Raw genomic sequence first — 16830 nt, 5'->3', positions numbered from 1 at the left:
ACACACAGCACAATCACTTCACAATATTCAGCAAGCTTAATACTTCTCAGTATCTTAGTCTAGCTATCCCTTTTCTTCAGATGTAGTTAAAGAAGGCATGCCTGTGTTTTCATTTGTCCTCTGCCACCCATATATGCACCACACAAGTAAAATACACTTATATTTTATTTAAATGTCAAATCTAAATGTGAATCAAATAACACGCATGCATGATAAGTCATGATGACCTACTCATGGTTCAATGGATATAAAACCCAAACCCAAGGAAATGTGCCAAATCTAAATTGTTGCAAATTCTAAACATTGTTTAAACACTGTAATTATGTTAATGCGTAACTCCCTCATTTGCATCAATTAATTCCAGCTTAACTACCTCATTAGTTCCTCTTTCTATTTGATCTGATGAATAGAACACGAGGGAATAAAAATCATGCTTTTCGTTAAAGCTCATAACTTTATGAACCGACTTAACCCTACTAGCCAACTATAATCAATCAGATCACTCATGGGCGCATCATAAACAAGCCTATTGAGGAAGTGACTACTGCATTGGTTGAATAGTTATTGTCTGTTTATAGCATAGGGGGGAGGGTGGGGTGGGAGGGGGGGGGGGGTTCAAGGGATATAAAACCCAAACCCAGCATTACTCACACCACATCAGGGTCACCTGAAATTAGTATAACAAGCTAAAAAAAAAAAAATGACTTATGATGAGGTGAGTCTGGCTAACTGAATGCATTACATCCATGCAGGTCTGAGCAGATTATTATTTTTGTAAGTGAGGATTGCCTCCAGAGCTAGAAATGTGGGTTTACCACATCTGGTTGTTCTGATTCTTGAGTTAACAGGAGAAGGATATCCTTTTTTATTTGAAGGTTAAAACATATTTTATATAATGTGCACTGTATCCCATACTTTAGAAAATGTAAATCTATTGAAACGAAACGGTAATATTCAATTGGTTAGTTTATTGTAATGGTGTTGACAGAATAAATGCTGTTTTAAATCCCTGTATTATTATTATTATTTTTATTTTATCTGTACAATGTGTAACCTTTATTTAACTCGGCAAGTCCGTTAAGGAGAAATTCTTATTTACAACGACAGACTACTCCGGCCAAACCCGGACGACACTGTGCCAACTGTGCGCCGCCCTACAGGACTCCCAATCAGGGCCGGATGTGATACAGCCGGGATTATTACAGCCACTTAGATTCTGACCATGGCAAAAAAAAAAGAGCTATTTCGTAACAACAACAGAGCAATGCATGTTTGATTGAATAGCATTGGGGCGGTAGGGTAGCCTAGTGGTTAGAGCGTTGGACTAGTAACCGGAAGGTTGCAAGTTCAAACCCCCGAGCTGACAAGGTACAAATCTGTTGTTCTGCCCCCTGAACAATGACTGTTCCTAGACCGTCATTGAAAATAAGAATTTGTTCTTAACTGACTTGCCAAGTTAAATAAAGGTTAAATAAAATCATCGGAAGGGTGAATTGGTTACGGATGCCTGATCACAGATCCATGTGCTACTTACCGTAAGAGAGGAAGTGAAAAATGTCTGCTCTCCTGTCTATTTGTGTTATATCTCTACAGAGAGACAGATGCTGCTGGGCTTCCTCTTTTCACTGCACTTGTCCACACCAATTAAAAGCAATTAAGCCACAAAACATTTTACATTGAAACAACATCATTATCTTGTTATCTTGTCAAAGACGTTGACAGGATTTCAGGACTTCAAGCTGTGAGGTGTAAAGTAAAAGTACATCAGTTTAGAATCTGCTTTTTAACCTGATTTTCACCCTGATTTTCAACCTGTTTTTTAACCTGTTTTTCAATTTGTTTTTCAGGGCTCATTTGAGGACGGGGGTCTTTTCTATGGCTTTGATAACTACTCAGAGTTGCTGGAGAGTCCTGACAACAGTAGCAGTGATACTGAGTACACCTGTAATGACGGAGCAGGTCTCCAGCTGTTTCATACTGTGTTCCAACCCCTGGTCTACAGTCTGGTGTTCTTCCTGGGGCTGACAGGTACACACACACCTGTTTCATACTGTGTTCAAACCACTGGTCTACAGCCTGGTGTTCCTACGGGATCTTCCAATAGTCCAGGTATAACACTACCGAATAACAGTCTATGTGTATTATCTTCCGGTTCCACCAGGTAACAGTCTTTATGTGTATTATCTTCCGGTTCCACCAGGTAACAGTCGTTATGTGTATTATCTTATGGTTCCACCAGGTAACAGTCGTTATGTGTATTATCTTCTGGTTCCACCAGGTAACAGTCTTTATGTGTATTATCTTATGGTTTATATTCCACCAGGTAACGGGCTGATGTTAACGGTGCTGCTGAAACGCCGTGGCCTCCTGCGGATCACAGAGATCTATCTGTTACACCTGGGCCTGGCTGATCTGATGCTGCTAGCCACCTTCCCCTTCGCACTGGCACAGGTGTCCTTGGGGGTGGTGTTCGGAGACGTCCTGTGTAAACTGATTGGGCTGATGAACCGACTCAACTTCCTTTGTGGGAGTCTCCTCCTGGCATGTATCGGCTTCGACCGTTACCTGGCCATCGTGCATGCCATCACCAGCCTCCAGAGCCGACGCCCCAGGAACGTACACCTCACCTGCCTGGCACTGTGGCTCGTCTGTCTGGCCTTGTCTGTTCCCAATGCTGTGTTCCTGTCTGTAGGGGAGAGTCCCATAGACCCGACTCAGCTCTCATGCTTCTTCCACAGTCACGGTCTCCATGCAAACAACTGGGATCTGACGGTGGGTTCCCCTCAAACGGCTCAGCACTTAATTTCTCTGATCCAGTTATTTCATTGGCTTGTGACCTGGATGGAATCTCTCAGCCAGAGACAGGGAGTTAGACCTGGATGGAATCTCTCAGCCACAGACAGGGAGTTAGACCTGGATGGAATCTCTCAGCCACAGACAGGGAGTTAGACCTGGATGGAATCTCTCAGCCACAGACAGGGAGTTAGACCTGGATGGAATCTCTCAGCCACAGACAGGGAGTTAGACCTGGATGGAATCTCTCAGCCAGAGACAGGGAGTTAGACCTGGATGGAATCTCTCAGCCACAGACAGGGAGTTAGACCTGGATGGAATCTCTCAGCCAGAGACAGGGAGTTAGACCTGGATGGAATCTCTCAGCCACAGACAGGGAGTTAGACCGTCAAAGCAAAGAACAGATGTAGTTGTCAGACTTAGCCAGTAGGTGTTTTCAAATAACCAGGCTGTATCCCAAATGGCACCCTATTCACTATTGGTCAAAAGTGTATATAGGGAATAGGGTGCCATCTGGGATGGATCACTGGTGTCTCAATCTAGTGGGAGTAAACCAAGGGATGTATTTTGTACCTCTGTTCCAGGAGCGTCTCCTGACCCACGTGCTGTGTTTCTTCCTGCCTCTCGGGGTCATGACCTACTGCTACGCTGCGGTGGCGGTCACCCTGCACCATAGCCAGAGAGGTCAGCGCAGCCTGGAGAAAGAGGGAGCCATCAGGCTGGCTGCACTAGTCACTGCTGTGTTCTGCCTGTGCTGGCTGCCCTACAACATCACCATGCTGGTGTGAACTGATTCATTCATTTATTGATTCATACGTTTCATTTAATTTATTTGATGATAAAAAAATAAAATCAAAGTTATGTAGTCAAGAACATGTAGAATATACTGTTTTTGTTTTTAAATCAACGATAACACAAAGTCACTGTGTGTGTATGAAATGGTCCCCTATTCCCTATATAGTGCACTACTCTTGACCAGAACCCTGGGTCCTATAATACAGTACAAAGTACATAGAACTACATAGTGGCCCTGGTCAAAGAAGTGCAGTATAAACTGTAGGGAACATTGACTTCTCTCCACTGTGACGTTTAGGTGAAGACCCTGGTGGATCGGGGGTTGGACTCTGGTTTGAGCTGCCAGTCCCGGACTAGTTTGGATAAGGCCTTGGTGGTGACAGAGAGCCTGGGGTACACACACTGCTGCCTCAACCCGCTGCTGTACGCCTTCACTGGGGTACGGTTTCGACAGGATCTCCTGAGACTGCTGGCCCACTGAGTCTATGGTAAAGGGGTGTACTCCGAGGGGACCGGGGAGTAACACGTCAGCGTCATTCTCTAAAGGACTCACCACCACGAAAATCCTCATGTTGACCACCAGATTTGACTGTTACAACTAAGGTGAAAATGTGTCTTACACCTCGTTTCTTTAAAAGGATACTGACGGTTCATTCTGATCTTTGAATTAGTTATGAGTAAAACTATTGTATTTTCAGCTTACAAATGAATTTTACTGTTAAAACTAAGAGCTGGGGGGGGGGGGTTTACTGTTAGAGCTTGTGAATCATTAATCAACCCCTCTGTATGTCTAACCTCTCTTTATGGGGTTGTGGATCAATAATCAACCCTCAGTATGTCTAATCTCTCTTTATGGGGTTGTGGATCAATAATCAACCCTCAGTATGTCTAATCTCTCTTTATGGGGTTGTGGATCAATAATCAACCCTCTGTATGTCTAACCTCTCTTTATGGGGTTGTGGATCAATAATCAACCCTCTGTATGTCTAACCTCTTTATGGGGTTGTGGATCAATAATCAACCCTCAGTATGACTAACCTCTCTTTATGGGGTTGTGGATCAATAATCAACCCTCAGTATGACTAATCTCTCTTTATGGGGTTGTGGATCAATAATCAACCCTCAGTATGTCTAATCTCTCTTTATGGGGTTGTGGATCAATAATCAACCCTCAGTATGTCTAACCTCTCTTTATGGGGTTGTGGATCAATAATCAACCCTCAGTATGACTAACCTCTTTATGGGGTTGTGGATCAATAATCAACCCTCAGTATGACTAATCTCTCTTTATGGGGTTGTGGATCAATAATCAACCCTCTGTATGACTAACCTCTCTTTATGGGGTTGTGGATCAATAATCAACCCTCAGTATGACTAACCTCTCTTTATGGGGTTGTGGATCAATAATCAACCCTCTGTATGTCTAACCTCTATGGGGTTGTGGATCAATAATCAACCCTCAGTATGACTAACCTCTCTTTATGGGGTTGTGGATCAATAATCAACCCTCAGTATGACTAACCTCTCTTTATGGGGTTGTGGATCAATAATCAACCCTCTGTATGTCTAACCTCTTTATGGGGTTGTGGATCAATAATCAACCCTCAGTATGACTAACCTCTCTTTATGGGGTTGTGGATCAATAATCAACCCTCTGTATGTCTAATCTCTCTTTATGGGGTTGTGGATCAATAATCAACCCTCTGTATGTCTAACCTCTCTTTATGGGGTTGTGGATCAATAATCAACCCTCAGTATGACTAACCTCTATGGGGTTGTGGATCAATAATCAACCCTCAGTATGACTAACCTCTCTTTATGGGGTTGTGGATCAATAATCAACCCTCAGTATGACTAACCTCTCTTTATGGGGTTGTGGATCAATAATCAACCCTCAGTATGACTAACCTCTCTTTATGGGGTTGTGGATCAATAATCAACCCTCAGTATGACTAACCTCTTTATGGGGTTGTGGATCAATAATCAACCCTCAGTATGACTAACCTCTCTTTATGGGGTTGTGGATCAATAATCAACACTCAGTATGACTAACCTCTCTTTATGGGGTTGTGGATCAATAATCAACCCTCAGTATGACTAACCTCTTTATGGGGTTGTGGATCAATAATCAACCCTCAGTATGACTAACCTCTCTTTATGGGGTTGTGGATCAATAATCAACCCTCAGTATGACTAACCTCTCTTTATGGGGTTGTGGATCAATAATCAACCCTCAGTATGACTAACCTCTCTTTATGGGGTTGTGGATCAATAATCAAACCTCAGTATGACTAACCTCTCTTTATGGGGTTGTGGATCAATAATCAACCCTCAGTATGTCTAATCTCTATGGGGTTGTGGATCAATAATCAACCCTCAGTATGACTAATCTCTATGGGGTTGTGGATCAATAATCAACCCTCAGTATGTCTAATCTCTATGGGGTTGTGGATCAATAATCAACCCTCAGTATGACTAACCTCTATGGGGTTGTGACAACACATTCACCTGCTTGTGCAAGCCTCGTGTACAATGCCTTGCGAAAGTATTCGGCCCCCTTGAACTTTGCGACCTTTTGCCACATTTCAGGCTTCAAACATAAAGATATAAAACTGCATTTTTTTGTGAAGAATCAACAACAAGTGGGACACAATCATGAAGTGGAACGACATTTATTGGATATTTCAAACTTTTTTAACAAATCAAAAACTGAAAAATTGGGCGTGCAAAATTATTCAGCCCCCTTAAGTTAATACTTTGTAGCGCCACCTTTTGCTGCGATTACAGCTGTAAGTCGCTTGGGGTATGTCTCTATCAGTTTTGCACATCGAGAGACTGAATTTTTTTCCCATTCCTCCTTGCAAAACAGCTCGAGCTCAGTGAGGTTGGATGGAAAGCATTTGTGAACAGCAGTTTTCAGTTCTTTCCACAGATTCTCGATTGGATTCAGGTCTGGACTTTGACTTGGCCATTCTAACACCTGGATATGTTTATTTTTGAACCATCCCATTGTAGATTTTGCTTTATGTTTTGGATCATTGTCTTGTTGGAAGACAAATCTCCGTCCCAGTCTCAGGTCTTTTGCAGACTCCATCAGGTTTTCTTCCAGAATGGTCCTGTATTTGGCTCCATCCATCTTCCCATCAATTTTAACCATCTTCCCTGTCCCTGCTGAAGAAAAGCAGGCCCAAACCATAATGCTGCCACCACCATGTTTGACAGTGGGGATGGTGTGTTCAGCTGTATTGCTTTTATGCCAAACATAACGTTTTGCATTGTTGCCAAAAAGTTCAATTTTGGTTTAATCTGACCAGAGCACCTTCTTCCACATGTTTGGTGCGTCTCCCAGGTGGCTTGTGGCAAACTTTAAACGACACTTTTTATGGATATCTTTAAGAAATGGCTTTCTTCTTGCCACTCTTCCATAAAGGCCAGATTTGTGCAATATACGACTGATTGTTGTCCTATGGACAGAGTCTCCCACCTCAGCTGTAGATCTCTGCAGTTCATCCAGAGTGATCATGGGCCTCTTGGCTGCATCTCTGATCAGTCTTCTCCTTGTATGAGCTGAAAGTTTAGAGGGACGGCCAGGTCTTGGTAGATTTGCAGTGGTCTGATACTCCTTCCATTTCAATATTATCGCATGCACAGTGCCCCTTGGGATGTTTAAAGCTTGGGAAATCTTTTTGTATCCAAATCCGGCTTTAAACTTCTTCACAACAGTATCTCGGACCTGCCTGGTGTGTTCCTTGTTCTTCATGATGCTCTCTGCGCTTTTAACGGACCTCTGAGACTATCACAGTGCAGGTGCATTTATACGGAGACTTGATTACACACAGGTGGATTGTATTTATCATCATTAGTCATTTAGGTCAACATTGGATCATTCAGGGATCCTTACTGAACTTCTGGAGAGAGTTTGCTGCACTGAAAGTAAAGGGGCTGAATAATTTTGCACGCCCAATTTTCAGTTTTTGAATTGTTAAAAAAGTTTGAAATATCCAATAAATGTCGTTCCACTTCATGATTGTGTCCCACTTGTTGTTGATTCTTCACAAAAAAATACAGTTTTATATCTTTATGTTTGAAGCCTGAAATGTGGCAAAATGTCGCAAAGTTCAAGGGGGCCGAATACTTTCGCAAGCCTCGTGTAAATACTGACATACAGAGTCTTCCTTGATGGCATGCAATAACCCAGTGTTCGACAAACGCTTGTGTTTATAAACATCTATTTGTGTTCTGGATAGTTAATAAACATCTTTGTGTGTTCTGGATAGTTTATAAACGTCTATTTGTGTTCTGGATAGTTTATAAACGTCTATGTGTGTTCTGGATAGTTTATAAACGTCTATGTGTGTTCTGGATAGTTTATAAACGTCTATGTGTGTTCTGGATAGTTAATAAACGTCTATTTGTGTTCTGGATAGTTTATAAACGTCTATTTGTGTTCTGGATAGTTAATAAACGTCTATTTGTGTTCTGGATAGTTTTCTAAACGTGTAATATTGTTCTTTAGCCAATAGACCTGCATTGCCAATTTCTGACTGTATGTGAAATGTATTGAATTTTTTAAAAATCTCAATAAAATATGATTGAGTGCTTCCCAATGTTGTTCCAATCTTTATCCCCCTACGACTCATCAGATTGGTGACTACTGTGTTTAGAAGTATAAACTACTGGGTCTAGAAGTATAAACTACTGTGTTTAGAAGTATAAACTACTGGGTCTAGAAGTATAAACTACTGTGTTTAGAAGTATAAACTACTGGGTCTAGAAGTATAAACTACTGTGTCTAGAAGTATAAACTACTGTGTTTAGAAGTATAAACTACTGGGTCTAGAAGTATAAACTACTGTGTCTAGAAGTATAAACTACTGGGTCTAGAAGTATAAACTACTGTGTTTAGAAGTATAAACTACTGGGTCTAGAAGTATAAACTACTGTGTTTAGAAGTATAAACTACTGGGTCTAGAAGTATAAACTACTGTGTCTAGAAGTATAAACTACTGTGTTTAGAAGTATAAACTACTGGGTCTAGAAGTATAAACTACTGTGTCTAGAAGTATAAACTACTGGGTCTAGAAGTATAAACTACTGGGTCTAGAAGTATAAACTACTGGGTCTAGAAGTATAAACTACTGGGTCTAGAAGTATAAACTACTGGGTCTAAAGTATAAACTACTGTGTTTAGAAGTATAAACTACTGTGTCTAGAAGTATAAACTACTGTGTCTAGAAGTATAAACTACTGTGTATAAAAGCATAACCTACTGTGTCTAGAAGTATAATCTACTGGGTCTAGAAGTATAAATTACTGTGTCTAGAAGTATAAACTACTGGGTCTAATAAACTACCATGTTTAGAAGTATTAACTACTATATCTAGAGTATAAACTACTATTTCTAAAGTATAAATTACTGGATCTAAAGTATAAACTACTGTGTCTAGAAGTATAAACTACTATGTCTAAAGTATAAACTACCATGTTTAGAAGTATTAACTACTATATCTAGAGTATAAACTACTGTGTCTAAATGTATAAACTACTGTGCCGAGAAGAATAAACTACTGTGTTTAGAAGTATTAACTACTATATCTAGAGTATAAACTACTATATCTAGAAGTATAAACTACTGTGTTTAAAGTATAAACTACTGTGTCTAAAGTATAAACTACTGTGTTTAGAAGCATAAACTACAGGGTCTAGAAGTATAAACTACTGGGTCGAAAGTATAAACTACTGTACCTAAAGTATAAACTACTTTGTTTAGAAGTATAAACTACTGTGTCTAGAAGTATAAACTACTGCGTCTAGAAGTATAAACTACTGTGTCTAGAAGTATAAACTACTGGGTCTAAAGTATAAACTCCTGGGTCTAGAAGAATAAACTACTGTGTCTAGAAGTATAAACTACTGTGTCTAAAGTATAAACTACTGGGTCTAAAGTATAAACTACTGTGTTTAGAAGTATAAACTACTGTGTTTAGAAGTATAAACTACAGTGTCTAAAGTATAAATTACTAGTTCTAAATTATAAACTACTGTGTCGAGAAGTATAAACTATTGTGTTTAAAGTACAAACTACTGTGTCTAGAAGTATAAACTACTGTGTCTATAGTATAAACTACTGTGTCTATAGTATAAACTACTGTGTCTATAAGTATATACAGTGGGGCAAAAAAGTATTTAGTCAAGTTCTCCCACTTAAAAAGATGAGAGGCCTGTAATTTTCATCATAGGTACACTTCAACTATGACAGACAATTTTTTTTTTTTTAATCCAGAAAATCACATTGTAGGATTTTTAATGAATTTATTTGCAAATTATGGTGGAAAATAAGTATTTGGTCAATAACAAAAGTTTATCTCAATACTTTGTTATATACCCTTTGTTGGCAATGACAGAGGTCAAACGTTTTCTGTAAGTCTTCACAAGGTTTTCACACACTGTTGCTGGTATTTTGGCCCATTCCTCCATGCAGATCTCCTCTAGAGCAGTGATGTTTTGGGGCTGTTGCTGGGCAACACGGACATTCAACTCCCTCCAAAGATTTTCTATGGGGTTGAGACCTGGAGACTGGCTAGGCCACTCCAGGACCTTGAAATGCTTCTTACGAAGCCACTCCTTCGTTGCCCGGGCGGTGTGTTTGGGATCATTGTCATGCTGAAAGACCCAGCCACGTTTCATCTTCAATACCCTTGCTGATGGAAGTAGGTTTTCACTCAAAATCTCACGATACATGGCCCCATTCTTTCTTTTCTTTACACGGATCAGTCGTCCTGGTCTCTTTGCAGAAAAACAGCCCCAAAGCATGATGTTTCCACCCGCATGCTTCACAGTAGGTATGGTGTTCTTTGGATGCAACTCAGCATTCTTTGTCCTCCAAACACGACGAGTTGAGTTTTTACCAAAAAGTTATATTTTGGTTTCATCTGACCATATGACATTCTCCCAATCTTCTTCTGGATCATCCAAATGCTCTCTAGCACACTTCAGAAGGGCCTGGACATGTACTGGCTTAAGCAGGGGGACACGTCTGGCACTGCAGGATTTGAGTCCCTGGCGGCGTAGTGTGTTACTGATGGTAGGCTTTGTTACTTTGGTTCCAGCTCTCTGCAGGTCATTCACTAGGTCCCCCCGTGTGGTTCTGGGATTTTTGCTCACTGTTCTTGTGATCATTTTGACCCCACGGGGTGAGATCTTGCGTGGAGCCCCAGATCGAGGGAGATTATCAGTGGTCTTGTATGTCTTCCATTTCCTAATAATTGCTCCCACAGTTGATTTCGTCAAACCAAGCTGCTTACCTGTTGCAGATTCAGTCTTCCCAGCCTGGTGCAGGTCTACCATTTTGTTTCTGGTGTCCTTTGACAGCTCTTTGGTCTTGGCCATAGTGGAGTTTGGAGTGTGACTGTTTGAGGTTGTGGACAGGTGTCTTTTATACTGATAACAAGTTCAAACAGGTGCCATTAATACAGGTAACAAGTGGAGAATAGAGGAGCCTCTTAAAGAAGCTAAAGGTCTGTGAGAGCCAGAAATCTTGCTTGTTTGTAGGTGACCAAATACTTATTTTCCACCATAATTTGCAAATAAATTCATTAGAAATCCTACAATGTGATTTTCTGTATTTCTTTCTCATTTTGTCTGTCATGGTTGAAGTGTACCTATGATGAAAATTACAGGCCTCTCTCATCTTTTTAAGTGGGAGAACTTGCACAATTGGTGGCTGACTAAATACTTTTTTGCCCCACTGTAACTACTGTGTCTAAAGTATAAACTACTGTGTCTGGAGTATAAACTACTGTGTCTAGAAGTATAAACTACTATACCTAGAAGTATAAACTACTGTGTCTACAAGAATAAACTACTGTGTCTAGAGTATAAACTACTGGGTCTAGAAGTATAAACAACCGTGTCTAGAAGTATAAACAACCGTGTCTAGAAGTATAAACTACTGTGTCTAGAAGTATAAACGACTGTGTCTAAAAGTATAAACTACTGTGTTTAGAAGTATAAACTACTGGGTCTATAAGTATAAACTACTGTCTAGAAGTATAAACTGCTGTGTCTAAAGTGTACACTACTGTGTCTAGAAGTATAAACTACGACATATAAACTACTGGGTCTAGAAGTATAAACTACTGTGTTTAGAAGTATAAACTACTGGGTCTAGAAGTATAAACTACTGTGTTTAGAAGTATAAACTACTGTGTCTATAAGTATAAACTACTGTGTCTAGAAGTATAAACTACTGTGTTTAGAAGTATAAACTACTGTGTCTAGAAGTATAAACTACTGGGTCTAGAAGTATAAACTACTGGGTCTAGAAGTATAAACTACTGGTTCTAGAAGTATAAACTACTGTGTCTAGAAGTATAAACTACTGTGTTTAGAAGTATAAACTACTGTGTGTAAAGTGTAAACTACTGGGTCTAAAGTATAAACTACTGTGTTTAGAAGTATAAACTACTGTGTTTAGAAGTATAAACTACTGTGTTTAGAAGTATAAACTACTGTGTTTAGAAGTATAAACTACTGTGTCTAGAAGTATAAACTACTGTGTCTAGAAGTGTAAACTACTGTGTCTAGAAGTATAAACTACTGTATCTAAAGTATAAACTACTGTATCTAGAAGTATAAACTACTGGGTCTAGAAGTATAAACTACTGTGTTTAGAAGTATAAACTACTGTGTTTAGAAGTATAAACTACTGTGTTTAGAAGTATAAACTACTGTGTTTAGAAGTATAAACTACTGTGTTTAGAAGTATAAACTACTGGGTCTAGAAGTATAAACTACTGTGTTTAGAAGTATAAACTACTGTGTTTAGAAGTATAAACTACTGTGTCTAGAAGTATAAACTACTGTGTCTAGAAGTATAAACTACTGTATCTAAAGTATAAACTACTGTGTCTGAAGTATAAACTACTGTATCTAAAGTATAAACTACTGTGTTTAGAAGTATAAACTACTGTGTCTGAAGTATAAACTACTGTATCTAAAGTATAAACTACTGTGTTTAGAAGTATAAACTACTGTGTCTGAAGTATAAACTACTGTATCTAAAGTATAAACTACTGGGTCTAGAAGTATAAACTACTGTGTTTAGAAGTATAAACTACTGTGTTTAGAAGTATAAACTACTGTGTCTAGAAGTATAAACTACTGGGTCTAGAAGTATAAACTACTGGTTCTAGAAGTATAAACTACTGGGTCTAGAAGTATAAACTACTGTGTTTAGAAGTATAAACTACTGTGTGTAAAGTGTAAACTACTGGGTCTAAAGTATAAACTACTGTGTTTAGAAGTATAAACTACTGTGTTTAGAAGTATAAACTACTGTGTTTAGAAGTATAAACTACTGTGTTTAGAAGTATAAACTACTGTGTCTAGAAGTATAAACTACTGTGTCTAGAAGTGTAAACTACTGTGTCTAGAAGTATAAACTACTGTATCTAAAGTATAAACTACTGTATCTAGAAGTATAAACTACTGGGTCTAGAAGTATAAACTACTGTGTTTAGAAGTATAAACTACTGTGTTTAGAAGTATAAACTACTGTGTTTAGAAGTATAAACTACTGTGTTTAGAAGTATAAACTACTGGGTCTAGAAGTATAAACTACTGTGTTTAGAAGTATAAACTACTGTGTTTAGAAGTATAAACTACTGTGTCTAGAAGTATAAACTACTGTGTTTAGAAGTATAAACTACTGTGTTTAGAAGTATAAACTACTGGGTCTAGAAGTATAAACTACTGTATCTAGAAGTATAAACTACTGTGTTTAGAAGTATAAACTACTGTGTTTAGAAGTATAAACTACTGTGTTTAGAAGTATAAACTACTGTGTTTAGAAGTATAAACTACTGTATCTAGAAGTATAAACTACTGTGTTTAGAAGTATAAACTACTGTATCTGAAGTATAAACTACTGTGTTTAGAAGTATAAACTACTGTGTTTAGAAGTATAAACTACTGTGTTTAGAAGTATAAACTACTGTGTCTAGAAGTATAAACTACTGGGTCTAGAAGTATAAACTACTGGGTCTAGAAGTATAAACTACTGTGTTTAGAAGTATAAACTACTGTGTTTAGAAGTATAAACTACTGTGTTTAGAAGTATAAACTACTGTGTTTAGAAGTATAAACTACTGGGTCTAGAAGTATAAACTACTGTGTTTAGAAGTATAAACTACTGTGTTTAGAAGTATAAACTACTGTGTTTAGAAGTATAAACTACTGTGTTTATAAGTATAAACTACTGGGTCTGAAGTATAAACTACTGTATCTAGAAGTATAAACTACTGTGTTTAGAAGTATAAACTACTGTGTCTAGAAGTATAAACTACTGTGTCTAGAAGTATAAACTGCTGTATCTAAAGTATAAACTACTGTGTCTGAAGTATAAACTACTGTATCTAAAGTATAAACTACTGTGTTTAGAAGTATAAACTACTGTGTCTGAAGTATAAACTACTGTATCTAAAGTATAAACTACTGTGTTTAGAAGTATAAACTACTGTGTCTGAAGTATAAACTACTGTATCTAAAGTATAAACTACTGGGTCTAGAAGTATAAACTACTGTGTTTAGAAGTATAAACTACTGTGTTTAGAAGTATAAACTACTGTGTCTAGAAGTATAAACTACTGGGTCTAGAAGTATAAACTACTGGTTCTAGAAGTATAAACTACTGGGTCTAGAAGTATAAACTACTGTGTTTAGAAGTATAAACTACTGTGTGTAAAGTGTAAACTACTGGGTCTAAAGTATAAACTACTGTGTTTAGAAGTATAAACTACTGTGTTTAGAAGTATAAACTACTGTGTTTAGAAGTATAAACTACTGTGTTTAGAAGTATAAACTACTGTGTCTAGAAGTATAAACTACTGTGTCTAGAAGTGTAAACTACTGTGTCTAGAAGTATAAACTACTGTATCTAAAGTATAAACTACTGTATCTAGAAGTATAAACTACTGGGTCTAGAAGTATAAACTACTGTGTTTAGAAGTATAAACTACTGTGTTTAGAAGTATAAACTACTGTGTTTAGAAGTATAAACTACTGTGTTTAGAAGTATAAACTACTGGGTCTAGAAGTATAAACTACTGTGTTTAGAAGTATAAACTACTGTGTTTAGAAGTATAAACTACTGTGTCTAGAAGTATAAACTACTGTGTTTAGAAGTATAAACTACTGTGTTTAGAAGTATAAACTACTGGGTCTAGAAGTATAAACTACTGTATCTAGAAGTATAAACTACTGTGTTTAGAAGTATAAACTACTGTGTTTAGAAGTATAAACTACTGTGTTTAGAAGTATAAACTACTGTGTTTAGAAGTATAAACTACTGTATCTAGAAGTATAAACTACTGTGTTTAGAAGTATAAACTACTGTATCTGAAGTATAAACTACTGTGTTTAGAAGTATAAACTACTGTGTTTAGAAGTATAAACTACTGTGTTTAGAAGTATAAACTACTGTGTTTAGAAGTATAAACTACTGGGTCTAGAAGTATAAACTACTGGGTCTAGAAGTATAAACTACTGGGTCTAGAAGTATAAACTACTGTGTTTAGAAGTATAAACTACTGTGTTTAGAAGTATAAACTACTGTGTTTAGAAGTATAAACTACTGTGTTTAGAAGTATAAACTACTGGGTCTAGAAGTATAAACTACTGTGTTTAGAAGTATAAACTACTGTGTTTAGAAGTATAAACTACTGTGTTTAGAAGTATAAACTACTGTGTTTAGAAGTATAAACTACTGGGTCTGAAGTATAAACTACTGTATCTAGAAGTATAAACTACTGTGTTTAGAAGTATAAACTACTGGGTCTAGAAGTATAAACTATTGTGTTTAGAAGTATAAACTACTGTGTTTAGAAGTATAAACTACTGTGTTTAGAAGTATAAACTACTGTGTTTAGAAGTATAAACTACTGGGTCTAGAAGTATAAACTACTGGTTCTAGAAGTATAAACTACTGGGTCTAGAAGTATAAACTACTGTGTTTAGAAGTATAAACTACTGTGTCTAGAAGTATAAACTACTGTGTTTAGAAGTATAAACTACTGTGTTTAGAAGTATAAACTACTGTGTCTGAAGTATAAACTACTGTGTCTAGAAGTATAAACTACTGTGTCTAGAAGTATAAACTACTGGTTCTAGAAGTATAAACTACTGTGTTTAGAAGTATAAACTACTGTGTCTAGAAGTATAAACGACTGTGTCTAAAAGTATAAACTACTGTGTTTAGAAGTATAAACTACTGGGTCTATAAGTATAAACTACTGTCTAGAAGTATAAACTGCTGTGTCTAAAGTGTACACTACTGTGTCTAGAAGTATAAACTACGACATATAAACTACTGGGTCTAGAAGTATAAACTACTGTGTTTAGAAGTATAAACTACTGGGTCTAGAAGTATAAACTACTGTGTTTAGAAGTATAAACTACTGTGTCTATAAGTATAAACTACTGTGTCTAGAAGTATAAACTACTGTGTTTAGAAGTATAAACTACTGTGTCTAGAAGTATAAACTACTGGGTCTAGAAGTATAAACTACTGGGTCTAGAAGTATAAACTACTGGGTCTAGAAGTATAAACTACTGGTTCTAGAAGTATAAACTACTGGGTCTAGAAGTATAAACTACTGTGTGTAAAGTGTAAACTACTGGGTCTAAAGTATAAACTACTGTGTTTAGAAGTATAAACTACTGTGTTTAGAAGTATAAACTACTGTGTTTAGAAGTATAAACTACTGTGTTTAGAAGTATAAACTACTGTGTTTAGAAGTATAAACTACTGTGTCTAGAAGTATAAACTACTGTGTCTAGAAGTGTAAACTACTGTGTCTAGAAGTATAAACTACTGTATCTAAAGTATAAACTACTGTATCTAGAAGTATAAACTACTGGGTCTAGAAGTATAAACTACTGTGTTTAGAAGTATAAACTACTGTGTTTAGAAGTATAAACTACTGTGTTTAGAAGTATAAACTACTGTGTTTAGAAGTATAAACTACTGTGTTTAGAAGTATAAACTACTGGGTCTAGAAGTATAAACTACTGTGTTTAGAAGTATAAACTACTGTGTTTAGAAGTATAAACTACTGTGTTTAGAAGTATAAACTACTGTGTCTAGAAGTATAAACTACTGTGTCTAGAAGTATAAACTACTGTATCTAAAGTATAAACTACTGTGTCTGAAGTATAAACTACTGTATCTAAAGTATAAACTAC

At 37.2% G+C, this 16830-nt stretch overlaps 1 protein-coding gene across 1 annotated transcript; it reads left to right on the top strand.

Annotated features, from left to right (window-relative positions):
- Positions 1-631: 631 nt before the first annotated feature.
- On the top strand, positions 632-5630 carry cxcr5 (C-X-C motif chemokine receptor 5). The gene is made up of 5 exons (XM_036962032.2): positions 632-715; positions 1848-2028; positions 2324-2772; positions 3378-3575; positions 3887-5630. The coding sequence occupies exons 1-5, from the start codon at positions 701-703 to the stop codon at positions 4067-4069; spliced, it is 1026 nt and encodes a 341-aa protein (XP_036817927.1). The 5' UTR covers positions 632-700; the 3' UTR covers positions 4070-5630.
- Positions 5631-16830: the final 11200 nt, after the last annotated feature.

Source organism: Oncorhynchus mykiss, chromosome 24, assembly GCF_057628025.1.
Source record: "Oncorhynchus mykiss isolate SJ-2025 chromosome 24, ASM5762802v1, whole genome shotgun sequence".
In the NCBI taxonomy this organism is placed as follows: domain Eukaryota; kingdom Metazoa; phylum Chordata; class Actinopteri; order Salmoniformes; family Salmonidae; genus Oncorhynchus; species Oncorhynchus mykiss.
This window is presented reverse-complemented; position numbering and strand designations above follow the sequence as displayed.

What these genes read in the sequence shown, in the direction of transcription:
- cxcr5 (XM_036962032.2), top strand. An exon ending in GTTCTTCCTGGGGCTGACAG is followed by an intron (nt 2,029 to 2,323) that starts GTACACACACAC and finishes ATATTCCACCAG; the next exon opens with GTAACGGGCTGATGTTAACG. An exon ending in CAAACAACTGGGATCTGACG is followed by an intron (nt 2,773 to 3,377) that starts GTGGGTTCCCCT and finishes CCTCTGTTCCAG; the next exon opens with GAGCGTCTCCTGACCCACGT.